At 36.3% G+C, this 18,609-nt stretch overlaps 1 protein-coding gene across 2 annotated transcripts in view; it reads right to left on the bottom strand.

The window, feature by feature from the left end:
* BMP2K (BMP2 inducible kinase) overlaps positions 1-18,609 on the bottom strand; it is a 113,310-nt gene that overhangs the window by 26,981 nt on the left and 67,720 nt on the right. For both annotated transcript variants that reach the window (XM_024579217.4, XM_045184885.3), the window contains exons 8-13: positions 15,568-15,671; positions 13,128-13,207; positions 7,481-7,641; positions 3,446-3,660; positions 2,107-2,205; positions 1,290-1,477 (exon numbers count right to left, since the gene is read on the bottom strand). In XM_024579217.4, the coding sequence (XP_024434985.3) occupies positions 1,290-1,477; positions 2,107-2,205; positions 3,446-3,660; positions 7,481-7,641; positions 13,128-13,207; positions 15,568-15,671 (847 nt within the window). The remainder of the gene's footprint in view (positions 1-1,289; positions 1,478-2,106; positions 2,206-3,445; positions 3,661-7,480; positions 7,642-13,127; positions 13,208-15,567; positions 15,672-18,609) is intronic.

Below are 18,609 nucleotides of genomic sequence, written 5' to 3'. Positions count from 1 at the left end.
ATATCAAATAGAATATCCTGCTTTTAATGACAAATAAAATTATTCCATTCTTATCCCTAGAGGACTTATTTTCAGGTGTGTCTTTTTGCACATTTATTAGATTGGTACTTGCATTTCATAGATTAGATTTTAGTGCTTTCATTTGTTTAAAATGTGTAATGTTATTTATTTAAATTTTTACAATAATGCTATTAATTTATTAAAGAAAAAAGCACTATGTGGGTAAAACAAAAAGTTGTAACTACGCAAATGATGAGTCTGGCAAACACTGATCTGGATCTTTAAACAAGCTTCTACCTTATGACCTGCTCTCCACTTAGACATACCGGTCTTAATTCATATACTTAATTTTTGACTGAGGAGAGCACTTAATAACATCAGTTTGTTTCTCCCCTCCCTCCCACTGCCCACTCACCCACAACACACACAGGTTGTAAGGTACACTACAACAAACTACATATTTTAAGTCTGTCTATCTTGACATGCTCAGTGAACAAGTATGCTACTCATGTTTCTGTTACTCATGTCCAAATCCTAGCCAAAGCTTGTATGTACCTTTTCCGACCTCATGTTTCATAGCCTGAAATAGTGTTGCATGAAAACTTACTTGATGTTCCAATAACCAAAGCTCTAACAGCTACTTCCTCCTACATATCTAACCATATTAAGAAGTATTCATAATGGTCAATAAATTCTTAATTACAAAATCCTGAAGCATTCCTCATACCAAATCTAAGTTTGAGAAAATGTGTATCATAATTCTTTCATTTATTATAATGTTTCAATATGAATTATCCATGAAAAATCACCCTACTAACCAATGTATCTGAATAACCAAAGTACACTGTTTCCTACCTACATTATGGCAACAATAAGCTTGCTGTATCATATCATTTTAAAAAAGAATGAAATGGCACATTAAAATTTTTTGTCAATTGTTTAAATTAAACCAAATTAAACCATTTTATAAGTAAATATCAAATTAATTGAAAACAACATATAAGTTAAAACAGTTAACTTGTTTACAAGGATTATTTTTTTAAACTAATAAAGTAGTAGATGCTGGGTGCTGCTAAGCCTTTCTACAAATAAGTTAGTCAAATTAACTAGTAGAAATGCAGGGAAGGATGGGGATGTACAGGAACAGAAGAGAGAAGTAGCGAGAGAAAAGGGGACAGTATACAGAAAGATGGGCTCTAAAGGAATTCCAGAGCCACTTAGTGACTCTCCTCCACAGTTCCACTTACATCCACAAGAATTTCCTTCGCATTCTCTGGAAAAATACTTGCCTGCTGGCACTAGAAGAGGAGTCCAATATGGTTCCAACTGGAGCCGCAAGTGGTGAAGTATAGGAAACTAAGGCTGGTGCGAACTCTTGAGGGGAGGTAAGATACTCAGGTGATGCTTGTTGCTGAGATTGCTGCTGGTGTTGAGCTAGCATCTGCTGCTGCAAGAAAGCCTGCTGATACTGCTGCATCTGAAACGAAACGCCATTATACGAAACAACACTCAAAAGTCACTAACGCACCATCAGCCCCACACCTGTTTACTCTGTTCCTTCTTTTCACATTGGCAACAAAATCAGAAACTTAAAAAGTTACTTATACATGAAAGAGCAGTTTTCTACTAGAAAAATGCAGCAAGATAAAATAAGTCCATTTAAGTTGTGAAGCTAGGCTAATGTGGCAGGATTCAAAAATTTCCCTTTGAATATTTTAAGACAATAGAGTAGCTTAAAGTTTTGAGTACATGGTTACTATAAAGAAAGGTGAAACTATTCTCTAAAGTAAATGCAATTTTCTCTTGAGTTTATTTTTCTTCAACTGACATTTGCCAAGTGAAAGAGAGATGACAAAAGATCATAGGAAACATCCATTTTCCTTATACTATGAGATAAGAGAAAAAAATTATCAGTCAGTTACAGTGTACCAAATTCAGGTGCCTACAGTCCAGCCCAATTTAAAGCTGCTTGAGAATACATGACTGGCTTTGATAAAATACATGTAAGTAACTAACTTAAACTGATTTTGAGTGATTCTGAATACCATTCATATTGTGAATTCCAACAGTATACTCAGAAATCTCTAGAAATTATATAACACTCACCATTGCAGGATACTGTGGTACGGAAGGCTGTGGCTGATACACCGAACGCATTAAAAACTGTTGCTGAAGCATCTGTTGCTGCTGCATTGCATGTTGATACTACAATGAGAAAAATAAGTCCATCAATGTTTCTCATGCCTTTTTTGTGCCATAGTCTTCTTTTTTTAAGTATTGATCTTACCGTAACAATGATTTGGGCACTGCGGAGTCCAAACACCAATGTAAAATAGCTATGGTCAGTGACTATAACTTATATGTGCTTATTAGAGATGGTTTCAAAATTATCAGTGAAACATAACATATTCAATTAAAATCATTTCCAGCACAGTTTATGGATGTTGCAAAGAAATCTAAACCTAAACATGTTTACCCCTTAATGAAGATCCCTGAAGCTACCTGTGTCCAGGCCTCATTACCGAAAATACCCACTCCCCTCCACCTCCCCTTCAACGATGTCTTCTGGCCTTCACCTACTTAACTACCCTCCACTCTGGGTGTATCAGTGAAGACCGAAGGAGAGAAGCACCAATGAGAAGAAGTTGCCAACTGGTTCAAAATTATTTCAAGAAATGATGAAAGGATGATGGTGACAGTGATTAAATTTAAAATAGTTCAGTGAAACTAGAAATTTGCAGGTTCTGCTGAGGCAAAGAATAGAACTTAAGGTCATTTTTTTACTATGTACCTTTTAACTTTAAACGCCTGTCTCCAGCATACACAGACACACCAACCCAGGCAAAAATATAAGAAGAAAACCTAAAACAATGTACTTCTGAAAGCTTAATGTCACCTTTCCCACAATAACTAATTATAGTGTATGTATTTGAATTCAAAATGTAGCTAAAAAGATTATCACAGATTGCAGGACCTACTTATGATGCCAAATGACTAGATGAACAATCTGCACAAAGCCATGATGTAACTATTTCAGCAGAGTATTCCTAAGTAGCTCGCAGAGTACAAATAAAATATTCTTTAATAGTCAGAAAAGTGAGCAAAATGTTTACTTGGATTTAGAGTTCAGGTGCCCATGATACGAAAAGGAATTCACTGCCCTGGCTGGTGTGCTCAGTGGACTGAGAGCCGGACTGTGAAGCAAATGGTCACCTGTTTGATTCCCAGTCAGGGCACATGCCTGAGTTGCGGGCCAGGTCCCCAGGAGGGGGCACGGGAGAGGCAACCACACATTGATGTTTCTCTCCATCTCTTTCTCTCTCCCTTCCCCTCTCTCTAAAAAAATAAAATATTTAAAAAATAAAAGAAAAGGAATTCACTGACATTCAAGAGCTGCATGAATTTCCCAACACTACTTCCATATCTAAAGTAACAAAAGAATGACCTGCTGCATATAAGCATCCTGCTGCTGCTGCTGCTGTTGCTGCTGCTGTTGCTGCTGCTGTTGCTGCTGGTGAGGGTGACGGTGCTGTAAATGCAGTTGCTGCAATCTCCAGTCTCCCTGCTGCAGTTGCTGAAGTACTCTGTGTTGCTGCGGAGGCTGCTGAGGGGGCCCCTGACCCAGTAAAATCTCAGGGCCGCTTCCAGGTCTCAGTGCTCCTAAAAGAGGTTTCCAAAAGCTTATATTAACATACTCATGGATTTCAATATAATAGCTGTATTTCAAAACACTTAATTTCAATAATCATTTAACTAAAGCATTTATATCCATATTTTATAATACAGATACTTCCAAAGCAAATAGTCTAAAGGGATTATTTACCATAATTCTGAGTACCCATGAAAATTAATTTTATCAACTGCAACGCTGAACAAGTCAAAGTATTGGGATCATTTCATCCGTCACACTTCATCTCTCCATGAACAAACCAGCCAGGTCAATTTGTCCTGTATTTCTAAATCGTATCATGCACTGATATGAGTCTTTGCCAAAATGATTCTTACGTCTACAACATTATTTTCCACCAAATGAAATTCTTCTTATCCTTTGAAGTTGAGCTCAAATCTCTCTTCCTTATTCCTTCACCTAATACTTCCAATTAGTTTGTAACATTTCATGCCTTGAACATATTAATTCCTTGCTGACTATTTCCTACTTAGGGTCCCAGAGGGACAGGGTAATGATTTACTTCTTAGCATCCCAAAGAACCTTTCACATAACAGACGCTCAATAAATGCTATGTAGGGAATGTATTAATACTGTTGCCTAAATGGATATTTATTTGTAAGCTTCGTGAATTCTCCCCTAGAAAAATCCTGTGAATAAACTTTTGAAATTAATGAAAAAGACACACACAACACCAGAAAAAGAAAATGAAAGCACACTATAATTTCCATATCCTCTTCCAATGAATTACCATAAATTCAAATGCAACTCTTTAATCCTACAAGGAGAAAAGGGAGGAGAACGCAAGGAGGGAGAGAAGGGTTCTTTTTCATCAATATTAGTATTTCCAACCTCTCCAGGCCTGACGTATGACACAGCTATGACAACAGCTTTATAACTACTTCTAATTCTTCCAATTACAAGAAACTGCTTGTTCATTTTAACTACTCTTGAAAATATTTATAAAAATATAAGGAAGAAAATTAAAACCATAATTGCACCACACAGATATAACCAACATTAGCCTTTTAAGTATATGTGTTTCTAGTTGAAAGAGTATTAAAAAGTTATGCTCCTCAGCTATAACACTCTTTTGGGACCCTGAGGTCTAAGTGAAGAGCAATCATGGCTGGGATGAAACCAACCAATGACCGACATGCAGTAACTAACTCATGAGGTTCACCTCTCATCTCACAAATTATGACTTTTCGTTAGTGTCATCAAGCCAAAGAGATCTCCTTGTTCTCAAGCCAAGGCCACGGAGCACCAGGTAACACCCAAACACCACCACAACAAGCCCGCATGAAAACAATGCTTTCAAGTACATCATTAAACCCTCCTGCCATTACTCCCCATTTTGCAAATGATGAAGTTAAGGCTCAAAGAAATTAAGTAAATTTACAAATAAAGTTAAAGACAATGACAAACTAGAAGAAAATATTTATAATATATCTGGGAAAGAGCTAATACTCAAAATACATAAAAATAAAACCTTCAGAGCAATAAAAATTATAAACAGTATCATAAAAATTGCAAAAGATAATTGACAGAAGAGAAAAAAATGGCCAGTAAACATAAGAAAAAGCACTATTAATCAGGAATATTAAAACCTAAACAAAGTCTCACCTATCTGTAGGGAAACATTTTTAAACACCAATATTGTCACATGTTGACAAGGACAGGACGAAAGGGCACTCACACCATTGATGGCAGTGTAGGTTCTGAAATCTTTCTGGATAGCAGTTTGGCAGTATCTAACAAGTTTTGATTAAGTATACTTTTTAAGATCTCCCTCAGAAAAATGCTCTGACATGTAATCCGAAGTCTGTTACAAGAATGTTCACCCTGACACTATTGATAACAGCAAATACTCAATGCACACTAAACTGCTTCAAGTTTAATCTGGGAAGAAAAAGAAGGGAGACCTTTACATTTTTCTCTGAATATTTCTGTATTGTCTCAATATTTTAAAAGAATAGATTTGTGTATTACTTTCTGTATACATGGCAGAAAATACTATTATTTTTCCAGCTTAGGCTGGAAGCATATAAGAGAAACACTGCCCTGACATGGGGAGCAGGCCTGACACACATAGCTAGGTCTTGGTGTTCACCAGAGGAACATAATTTCATGAAACACCACCATCAGACAAAGTCACTCTGTGGTCATGATGGATCAGGACAACAAGACCACTCTGTAATTATGTCAGAAGGTAGCTCTGGTGCAATGGATAGCACGTCGGACTTCTACGACCATGTTTGAGCACCAACAAAATCAGGACCGTTGTCCAAACCACAGACATGATCAAACCTCTCCCTATCTTGCCTAATGTGACTCAGTGCTGCTTCTTCACCAACGGAGGCCTTGGCTTCCCTCCTTCTAGGTAAGATTTATTAAGACCTAGTGATACCTTACACCCCCTTCCAGAATGCTTTCATCCAGAGCAAAGCCCCACGTCCTTAAAGCCTTCCCAAAACTCCCTGCAACAAGCGCGAATCCTGTACATCTTACTGACACAGTCCCACAAATTCCATGGTATGTGAGTAATAACGTCTTTTGTTCATCTACAGTGCTCCAAGTGGTCTCTGGCTAAAGGGCATTGATACATAATTAACCAATAGAACCTTCAACCCAAAAAAGTAAAAAAAAAAAAAAAAAGAGGGAGAGAGATAGAAACTAACACCGAATGTTTAGTATGAAAGAGAATTTTCCTAGATATCACATATCTTGTTATTTACTCCTTGTAACAGGAAACATGGTTATTCCCTTTCTATAAAAGAGAACACCGAGGTTCAGAAATGGAAAAACAGCAACTGGACACAAAGGATTTCAAGTTCCCCTACTTTCCCCCTTCCACAAACTACTCCTGTGCTACATCTGATCACTCAGAGGAATGCAGCAATACACCAGGTGACACAGACATTATCTTCCCTGAGCACGTATTTCACCTCACAGTAATAATAGTAGTTAATAGGTATTCTTAAGGACATACATGGTAGGCATTTTATTAAGCAGTCATTAATCCTCACACCAATCCTATAAGAAGTATTAGCATTTTCCTAACATATATTACTAAAAAATGGGAAAAATAGGACTCAGATCCAGGTTAGTAAGCCTCAAAAAATGGGACTTTAACCCTTACAGTATCCTAACATAAAACATTGTATTTGAAAACTTTTTAACATTAAAACAAAACAGATTTATCATGAAATAAAGTGCCAAACAGGGTTTCCTTGAGACAGACCATCAAGTTATATCCCCAGACTCATGAGAGAACAAGTTCACTCTCTAATATTAGGGATATTTCCTTGGGGAAGAGAAAATTTTAAGTTCTGCACTGCATCATAGTGCTTAGAAGTCACTAGAAAATATAAAATCAATGAAACAAATTTCTGTCTTATAATGCCCATATAGTCCAAGACAGACTACATGGCCAAGACCCTAGGTCAGTGCAAAGACACACAATTTTGTTAAGGCTAGAGTTTCAACTGCTCCCTTTCCAGTACAACAAGAGTTTTCCATACTCTTAAACTTTACCATCAACCTCAAACCCTACTGGTCAGTAACACTAAGAATAAGTAAATTGTGAACTTCGTATACCATACTTTTATATGCCAGTAACTTACCTTTCCCTATAGCTTTAAGAAAACAATTAGTTGAGTTTATTAGACATCAGTAGAAAGTTTCTTAAAATATTATGCTAACTGCTTCATAATAGTAAGTTTGGCAATAAATTACAGTCTTAGGAAATCAAGCCATAAAGGTTTGTTTACATTAATTATAACGGGGACTAGGTTGGCAGGGCTATATTACCTTTTGATCTGTGGTTACCAAATTCACCAGGTACAGGGACTTTAACAGGTGTTGCTGAACTTTGAATGGTCAGCACACTGGGAGTGGCAGTAGTAGAGTTGGCCTTTGGTCTTTGTCTTGGTGCAATTGAGGTTTCTGTTGGTCCAATGGTATCTGTTATTCTATAAGAGAATACATTTCATTCCAAATATTGGGATTATTTCTCATTTACTCTTTGTTCTATAAATATCTATTTCAACAGATACATTTTAATTATTATTATAATCATTTAGTCTTCTTGGTTCCTTCCTAAGTCTCACTCTCAAGTATTCAATGTTTAATGAAGACAGGAAAATAAAATAAACCTAACCATTTTTTTTTAAACCAGTAGGCAACCATTCATGGTCTGCCACTAAATGGAAGCTGGAGGAAAAAGAATGTAGGACTGCTTTTAAGGAGATGAAATAAGGAAAACAAAGCAATCCCGTCATAAGGTTTTAGATAAAATTGAGAGCAACTCTCTAAACCAGTCAGAGAAATACAAACAAGAAACAAGTAACGGTCTTCCTTAGCTTGGACTCCAGGCCTAAGAAAGATGAGACTCTGCCCTAGGACATGGAAAACGAAAGGAGCCAAAACTTTTAACAAGCAGAGCTACCAGTCACATTTACCTTCTTGAATCTTTAATTTTCCTTTTCTTAAAACACTGAATGGAAATTATAAAAAACTTTCCCACCTGAACTTACTTTAGGCCATAGACATGGGCAGTCAAGTAGAAAGCATAATTTTGAAAGCAAGAGATAACTAAATATAATTTGAGAAAACACAGATATCTGCTCTTCTCTTTAAAAAAAACAGGAAAAATCTTTACTAACTTTGCTTTCCATAAATTCAGTGTAAAACTCAAATAATTTTTAATAATAATATGCTCACTTTTCAACAAGATTGCAATAAAATCTCTTTACCAAGATCCCTGATATTTTCAAATTATTTAACACTTAAAATTTTGCATACATATGATTTATTAAGTGCACATCGGCTGCCTTGGATAAAGTGCTGTCTATGAGAACTACACAGATCCAGTCTTATATAAACCAGAAGAGGGAGCCCTGTGCACAACTATCTAAGAAATAAAGGCAGTTAAAAGATTTTAGAAAATCACAGAAATACACTGTATGTGTGCTGTTTTCCAAATATAATATCTATGTTTTAGGTGAGATAGGGATGGTACAAGTCATATAAAAATTAAACTAAAAGGCAATAAAAGATATATATATATGTATATATGTGTGTGTGTGTGTGTGTATATCTCTCTCCAACTGGATCTCATTTAATAATAATCAAATATTTATAAATTTGAAATTATGGATGTGGCACTAAAACCCATGCTCCCTACACTCAAGTAATTTAGAGAAAAACACTGTATACAATCTGAGACCTCACCCTGCCTTGCTCCTGTTTTAAATCTATAGATTCAGAGCACACATGAGTACAGGAAACCTCTAAGAAGCATACTAAAGTTCTGCAGACTTTATTTAGTGTTCCCTAATTTAGTTTACCAATATACAATATTTTAATACACAATTACCGATATCCAGCAAACACGGCACAATACCCTGTCTTTAAAGAATTTATAGTATGAAGGCAGGAGCCCAAAATAACCCAGAATTTATTTATAAAAAGTTGTATATGTATTCTTACATGTTTACATTTCTGTCACCTTCAAAGTGCTCTCCATTTGATGCAATACACCTATCAAGATGGTTTTTCCAGTGCTCAAAACAGTTTTTGAACTTGTCAATTTGAATGCCTTTTGGTGCTTCTGCTATTTTTGTTTCACCTCTTCCACACTGGAAAATGCTTCCCTCTGAGGACTTTTTTCATCAAGGGAGAGACCAGGTAAACAGGGAGGGTGGGACATGGGTGTCATGCCCTCTTTGGTCAAAAACTGCCAAACACTCAGCGCGGTGTGGGCAGGTGCGCTTGTAAATCACACAGCATGAAATGGGCAAATGCACTGAGTCTTCAAAAAAAAAAAAAAAATTCACTGAAGCCAAACACAGCCTCTCACAACAATGCCACCTCTCACAACAACGCCAGCTGGTACACTGATACAGATGGGTTCTTAGCACACTCACCTAGTGGGGGAAGCCTGTACTACAAGGGGCCCGCCCTCCAGAAGTAATTCCAGTTTTTGGGGGGGTCCCTCCTCATATACCTAGGGAGATATGCACATGTTCATAGAAATATACTAAAATATAACAGTAAAAATAATCAGTGCCATGCTAGTACTGTCAACAGTTTCATGGAGGAGTAATTCTACCTTTAACCTAAACTGGCTAGAGAAGGCTTCAAGTAGGAACTGGAGACTTAAAAAATATATGTGATTTCATTAGCCAGTGAAAAGAAAGTATTCTGTGTGAGGAAATGAGAAGAAAATGCGTAGATAGATGAGGCAAAGTGAAGATACACACTTGACTGAAATGAAAGACTGAGTAGTAGTGTTAACGCTGCTTCATCTGCATTAACTACAACAGATACAAAACTGTTTTCTCTGCTTCCCTCTTTCTCCTTCCCCCTATCATCTGAACAATCTTCCTAGAACACAGTTTCACTCTCCACTTAAAATCCTTCAATTGTTTCCCTTGCCAAGAGAGAGATTCTCAGCCTTCCCATCTTTAAGATGTCACAAAAGTTTCACATGTTTAGCAATCCCAAGGGAAAATGCAGATATTTAGGGATGGAAAGGGCTTTTAAGGAGTAAAGCCGAGTGCCAGAGAGTGAAGGCCAGGCAAGAAGATGCATAATATTCATAAAAAGTTTTAAAACATGTAAATAATGATACTAGCTATTTAAAGATTTCACCCCACCTCACTCCCAGAAATATAAAGAAAAGGCTAACTTTTTTTTATTAGGTTTTATACACATTTATATTTTTTTCAAGTTCTGAAAGGATCAGTATAAATTTATATTACTAACCAAAAAGCAAAAATGAATCTTATTTTTAATATATACAACGTATAGCTTTAACATACTATGAAGCACTGCAAATTCAGCTGTGTTAACTATTGCGAATAATTGTACAGCTAGAACTCGTGTCACAGTGAAGACAGCACATTCTCATCCAGTTGACACTTTTGTGGTGTATCTACCTTCTTAAAGATTTAGTCATAAACAAAATAATTACTAAAAAACACAAGTAACAATAAAATTCAACTAACAACTCTACAATAACTCATAATTACCACTCAAATATAACAGCAGTTGCTAACCACAGGTGTGTTATAGAGAGGACACACTACCGGTCACGACGGATTCCTGCAAGTTAGATATAACTTTACTCTTTGTCTCTTCTTCAAGAGTATTTTAAAATTCAAATGAATGAAGACAATATCTCAGAGTGATGCCATATTTTTTTAAAAACTAAGTTATTCCCAAATGACATTTTAACAATTTATAAATAATAGATTACTTATAACACACCTCACAAGCAAGTCCCAAATAGAACTGACTGTAAGGCTGAAAATTCACTGGCCTAAACGCCAAAGGCCAAATTTCTCAGCATTAACATACAAACTTCCTCCTGACTGGCATTTACCAAACTCTTCAACTTCACTTCCCACCACTCCCCAATACTCCCCTATGCTCTAGTCTTGCAGACTCACAGAGACCATTCTTCTTGCCTGAAGGGCCTGTCTGTCACAGTTTCCCTCCCTATCATCCCAGGTGACAGATTCTATCATTCATCTTTCAAGCAACAGCTCCGTAACCCCCAACCCAGGCCCTAGGGAAAGGATTGGGTTCTTCCTGTGCTCCTGTTTGCCCCCCTCTTTCCCTTCCTCCACTCTCAGAGTTGCCTGATATCAGGTTGGAATTGTTTGCTTGTGTCTGTCTTCATTAAAATGTAAACTCCTTAGGAATAAACAATGTTTCTTTTTCTTTGCATTTCCACTATCTGTATGCTGCATATAACAGGTGCATGACAAATATATTTTATGTCAAATAAAATACTTTGAATAGGTAAAATACAATTCAAAAAAGCTATGACCAAGAAATCGCCTCAAAGGTAATATTATACCTGATATTACATGATATCATAGTATGTAATATGATAATCTAAAATTCAGTCATGCTTATTAACTTTTAAACTCAAAATAAGTGTAAGGAAAAAAGTTTAATCATTAATTCAATCATTACTCAGATTCAGGTCTTAAACTACATAATGTGTTAAACTTATTAATAGTAAATAACTGAAAATGATTTAAAACATATTTTTACCAATCTTAAAAGTATTATCATTAAAACCATTCATTATAAATTATACATAGTAATACATATTTAAATGCACATTAGAACACATAAAATAGTTTATACATTTAGAATACTCTAAAAAAGTAGCCTATAAGAGCTATATTTCCTTTTCTTAAGTAAAAAATCATACTAGCTATAAACTAAAAACATAACAGTTCATAAATTAGAGTTGACATGTGATAAATAATGACAACCAACCATCAAATGACCAGATGTATTATAACACCACCAGTTACGGTATTTTTCAGACTCTAAGACGCACCTAGGTTTTAGAGGAAAGGAGGAAAAAAATTTTTGAAGCAAAAAATGTAGTAAAATATTTAATAACATCCTTTAAAGCAGAAATCCTTTTCTGCTTTGACATCTTTCCACAATTACGGTACATTCAGCAGGAGACTATGGTACACTATTGTATCTTTCTACAACAAAATACAGTAATGACAGAACTATCAGCACTGTGTCCTTCATAGTGATGGGGGCACTGTAGCTGCGAACATCAGTGGATGACACACTGTTATGGGGAGACCTGCTGCTGACACTGTTATGGGGGAGACCTGCTGCTGGAGGGCCACAGGTTGTACAACACTCTTGTGTGGGGACAGCAGTTTTGCACAACCTGTGTGGCTCTGCAGCTGTTGCCAAATTACAGCTCCCATCATCCCAACCTGTCCAAGCATGATGGGAGTTGTAGTTTTGCAACAGCTGCAGGGTCACATTGACAGGTGACCTGCAGTGGAATTTGCCTATGTTAATGTTAATGAGGACACACCAGTCATGTGATGGAGGCAGGTATGGGGCTCTGCAGGCTTTCTTCTCCTAACGTGCCTGCACCACCCACACCCTCCTCCCTAGCTCTATAGTATGCTGCAGCGGGGCTCCGCTCCATCGTTTTGCACCACCGGGACTCTCCCTCCTCCCAGCCCAGGGCCTGTAGCATCGCCCCACTCCTGCCACTGCCGGCTTCCTGCAGCAGCCACCCTGCTCCTATCTCCTGTGACCCTGCTCCAACGCCGCCTCCCCATCTCCCAGTGAGCCAGGTAAGCTACATTCAGACTATAAGATGCACCCCCATTTTCCTCCCAAATTTAGGGGAGTGAATCTTATAGTCCGAAAACTTCGGTACATCATCACTTCTTGATTGCTGAGAGACAGCAGTTCAAGTGAGACTGATGTCAAACCCTGTCTCTAATACAAAAGAGCTTATTTTATACTTGCTATCTAATCTCTACACTACATGCAATAAACAACATTTTGTGTGTGTGTAGGTGATATTTAATTAATTACATTTGCTAGGATTAAAAACAAGATCTCTTATTTTTAAGAAAGCCTTTTCAAATATCAGCATAGCTTTGCCTACCTGGCTTTTATTTGGCTTTTCCTAGAAGCTGCTTCACTAGCAGTCATGGGTTCAGGAAGAGTTGAAGGAATAGAAGAATTCTGGGAAAAAATAAAACTCCATTTTAGCTTTTATTTTAATTGCAGAACACATTATTTAAAGGTTATGGATATGTTCTAATTTTAAAAAGTACTGTCTGTGAGATGCTATTACTTTCACCTCAGATACCTACTAATTGTTCACATATATTTGTCAGATCTAATGCAAACACCACCACATGTTACAGAAATATCACTTTCATATTCACGTGCCAGAGAAACCCTTCAAAAATAAACAGAACAATATCATTGTATTCACTTAACAAATAGGCAAATCTTGGCTAAAAAGAAAGATTATATTATACTTGTAAATCAATGACTATTTCACACTTTGGGGAAAAAAGCAAACACGAAGCATATGGGTAAAGTGTTGTTTCTGCATACTGCAAAAATTTTCACGACACTGCATGTAAAATCTAAAAAACAAGAACAAAAGTTTTCCTCATTTGTTCCATATAATGTTTGGCTTCAAGGTACTCAAGAGTTTGCTGAAGAAAACGCTATAAATCTATAGCCAAATGTCAAAGCTACTTTTATTACTAGAATATTAAACTGTAAGACTTTCAGCCTCAACAAAGAATATCTGACATAAGCAAAGATTTCAAAAAACAAAATGGAACGGTACCAACTTCCTTCTTTTTTCTTAGTGGAGTGTGTTAACTTATACAGAAAGGAAAACCAACATGAACAAATGAGGCCAGAGTGATCTTCAGAAAGCTGAGAAGGGCTTAGAATCAGTGATGATTCTGGACTTTTATTAAAGTTAGCACAGACCTGCCATACACAGTTAATCTGATGTAGTTAAGTACAGTCTGCAGACACAGGGTATAATTCAAAGCCTTTCAATGATATTAGCTATTACTAACTCAGCAACTTTAATGGACTAGGCACTGGGTTTACATTTCTTATTTTAAGTCCTCATAATTCCTATCTTTGTTTTACAGGAAAAAAAACCCAAAAATTACTAAATTCTCAAAATATAGTTGGCCCTCCATATCCATAGGTCCAGTATCCACAGATTCAACAAACCTCAGATCGAAAATACTACCGAGGTCCTGGCCAGTGTGGCTCAAGTGGTTGGAGCTTCGTCTTATACACCTAAAGGTCATGGGTTCAATTGCCAGTTGGGGCATGTGTCTACAGTGCGGGTTCAGTCCCCGGCTGGGGTGCATACAAGACGCTACTGATTGATGCTTCTCTCCTCCGTCTCTCTCCCTTATCCTCTCTCTAAATCAATGAGTATGTCCTCAGGTGAGGATTTAAAAAACAAAACTACTACTTAAACAATAATATCAGTTGCTGCTGACATGTACTATGTAGTTAGGCCTACGATAGCTGCATTTCTACTGACAGGCACACCCATTTTTTTCTTGTCATTATTCCCTATTTAAATTAGGTATTATATGTAGCCTGGAGATGATTTAAGTACACGGGAAGGAAAACGTGTGTAGGTTATATGCAAATACTGTGCCATTCTATACTGCTAAGATGCTAAGTTACTTGAGCATCTACAGATTTCAGTACCCACAGGAGTCCTGGAACCAATCCCCTGTGGATGCTGAGAGATGACTGCATATGAAACCAGTCACTGATGAAGACAGGTCTCTCCATTTACAATGCCTATGCTCATTACAACAAAGGTGACCAAACGTTTTCAGTGTACAAAGTACTTAGTGTCTTAGAATTTTTTCATGACACTCCTAGTTCACCCCCCAAATAAATCTAACAGTATGTTTTTTATTCACCCCCCAAATAAATCTAACAGTATGTTTTTTAATAGATTGGCCCAAACAACTTAATAATTGTTATTTGTGTTATGTCAGACAGATGTTTCTCTCAGAAAATGCAAAAAATCATGCAGTGCCCCCACATCTATTACGGCTCCCTAGAGTGTTTCAGTACACCATTTAGCAACTGTGGCTTTATACTGAAAATACTAATCACACACTACTAGGCTACTTGTCATGAAACAAATAACTCTGAAAGTGTGTGTACATGCACACACACACATAAATAGCTGCATGTAATAAAATGGATTTTAAATTCACTTAATTCACTTAAAATCCCACTTAAGCCCTGGCCAGCATGGCTCAGTTGGTTGGGCATTGTCTCACAAAGTGAAACATCACCAGTTCAGTTCCCGACCAGGGCACATTCCTGGGTTGCAGGCCAGGTCCCCAGTTGGGGCAGTGTGAGAGGTGACTGACTGATATTTCCCTCACATATTGATGTTTCTCTCCCTCTTTCTCCCTTCCTTCCCAGATAGATAGATAGATAGATATACAGACAGACAGACAGATAGATGGATGATAGATAGATAAAATCTTTTAAAAATGCATATCCCACTTAAAAAAGTTACTTACATTGATATTGGAGACTGGACAATCCTTTTTGGCAAATTTAAACGCAAAATAGGATACTTGAAATATATCGGGTCTACGGTCTGGATCTGGTTCAAGCATGAACCCTGCAAGAACAGATTTTAATGTAGAGAAGTTTCACTAAACACAGAAGCTATATAGTGGCACATTAAAAGGATAATGTATATGCATATACATAAATACTTTTTCCATTCTAAGATCAGTGATGATTTGATAAATTTTGTTAATGTATATAGAAAATATAAAATTTGTTACTGATACATGAACTTAAAACATTATCCCAAGCTAAAGACAAATCAGTCGCAACTCACTACCAGAAGTACTATTACAAATATAAATATTCTCCTGAGAAAGTGAAACAAAACAAAAAGTGAGTTTAGTGAACAATGGGGAATTATCCACAAAAGTTCTAGGGCCATAGTAGGAGTCCTTAATTTCACTATTATCCAAAATACATTTACTAATTTTTAAACAATCCTGAACCACTAAGAAAATACTAAATTATGTGCATTGTAATCTAACAAAGTAGTACGGGATTGACAGTATAGTTTTCCAAAAACATGCTTTCTTCCCATACTGATGCTAAGAGTGTTCACCACGGTTCTATATTTCAATGTGTTATACACATCCTGTTCAGAAGTATGAGCTGAGTTTTATGGCTCTATTATGAAAAGACTTCACACCAACCTACGGCACTGCTTAAAATGCCTGTCCCTTTTCTAACCAAAATGACCAACACCATTTGTCTGTTTCTTGGGTGACTTTTGTTAAATTTATAATTTCACAAAAAGGTTGACATTTATACTCCTTTAACTGAAAAACTCATATTTTGTTAAAGCTCTCCATGTTCTAACTCTGATTCATTGATTAATTCAAGTTTTTATAATGTTCAAATATCATTATTAAACCAATTTGAAATGTAAGATTTACAGCATTAATTGGATAACATTCTGAAATTTCCTAATGAAATTATACACAGAGATCAAAGTATATAAATGACTAAATTAAAATTCAATCTTTCTTTCAAATTTAAGTAATTTTTAAACAAATAATTTTTAATACATCTCCCACAGCTTGATAAACTTCTTTCGGTTAAAAGCACAGCTGTTTGGCAAGCGAAAGCACAAACTTAAAGAAATTTGTGAAATTATGAACTCAGTTTTTCAAATATTCTGCATGTAACCTGAACCTGATTTTATGTACTAAAAAAGGCTAACATGTATAACTTATAGAACTGATTTTTTAATTATTTTATCAACACTATTGATAGCAATAATTAAAAACATGTAATTCTAATACTGATTGGATTACATTCAACCTCATCCCAGAAAAGATTTGAAGAATCTACAAAGTTTATTTTATCCTCCAAAATCATATTTTATCTTGACACCAACAGATATGTTTTTAAAGTAACAATAGTCTATGACATAGAGGCAAACTTAAATAGACTTTTAACAATAAACATTTATCCAAATAATTTTTTAAACAAATCACAAGAAACTTCTCAAATTCACAAACTTAATATTCTATTTTTCTAAGAATTCAGTTTATTTGGCTTTCAAATTTCAAAAGTAACTAATTATAAATATTTATTCCTATAAATGGCTTGAAGTGCCATATAAACTATGAGATTTTTTAAATATATGAGAACATTAGGACTAACGGAAAAGTAGTCCCTTCCTTGAGAGACCCTTCCCCGCCCCCCCCCCAAAGAAGACGCCAGGATGATGTCAGTAAATAAATTGCATATGATTTGGTCTTACAAATATAGGCCACAAATTTAGCTACCTTCTAGCTGTCAACACAAGTAGGGCAACATGATCCATTACATGAATCAACATGAATTACAGTATCCTTAACACAGAAATAAACCAGGTGCTAAGAAAAAACACCACTGCCAATACCAAAACCCAAGAGTCAATTCTCCTTTGAGTCCATCTACAGATGGCTCCAACTGAGTGATCACTATCCTTAAAGAACTGCAGTGAGTGACACGGGGTAATGTCTTACATATACCCCTGTGTGGGCCAGTGACATAACACCTGAATGCAGTTAGGGAGAAGAATACTACAGATGTAGAGAACAGTACAGTACACAAATACACTTCTCTCACCCAACTTAAATCTAGAAAAAGCTTTTTAAATATATGGAGGAAAATAAAATGATACATCAGGCAATCCTATATCTATGTTCTTTCTTTCACAGTAGATGAGAAGCACTGAAGGAAAATAAATTTGACATTTTATGTTCTCTAACCAATATTTGTATACATAATTCTCTCAAGTTAAGCATAGGACGACAGCCTCTAATGATTAAGCAGTTAGGCTGTGAGGAGAAGTGGTATCATCTTATAAGCAAACGAAAGGACCCCTAATTCCCTGGCTCATGTTTCCATGTGGAAATACTGTGGGACCAGTTTAGTTTGTCTAACTGTAACGATCCCATTTATATGACATAATATCAGTTTCAAAAGTAATGACTATAATTTATTTTAATGAAATAGAATGGCAAAATATTAGTGTGCACTAATATGGTAAGTACAAGCAATAGTTCATGAAGCCTGCTTCACGTGTGTGTGTGTGTGTGTATTTTAGGTCCTAACTAAAATCTATTTAATTACTGTGGATCACAGTCAAACCGTGTACAGACCACTGTGCTAACGACCTCTCTCTCGGTCATTCCTCTCCAAAGGAAAGGGAGTGATTTGTTTGACTAGAAAGAAAAGGCACCCACATATGCCCATCTCTGCTCCTCTTTCTTTCACAACAGTTTACTTTTAGGACATATATGTTCTATGGAAAACCATGTTTTGCAAGTGGCCTACTTCTGTGGAAGAAGTCTAAGGTTATCCAGCACTGTCTACAACTGGGTGTGAGTAAATCTGTGGGCTGAATGCAGAGGAACAGGCCCGTTTGGCATCAGGTCTAAATTTCATTCATTCTGCAATCTACTTTATCTACTAATGTTGACAGTTTTATTTGATGAGCTCCTATAACCCATCTCCGGTTTGGTTCTAAATTCAAT

The sequence above is a fragment of the Desmodus rotundus genome, chromosome 4 (genome assembly GCF_022682495.2).
Source record: "Desmodus rotundus isolate HL8 chromosome 4, HLdesRot8A.1, whole genome shotgun sequence".
Classification (NCBI taxonomy): domain Eukaryota; kingdom Metazoa; phylum Chordata; class Mammalia; order Chiroptera; family Phyllostomidae; genus Desmodus; species Desmodus rotundus.
This window is presented reverse-complemented; position numbering and strand designations above follow the sequence as displayed.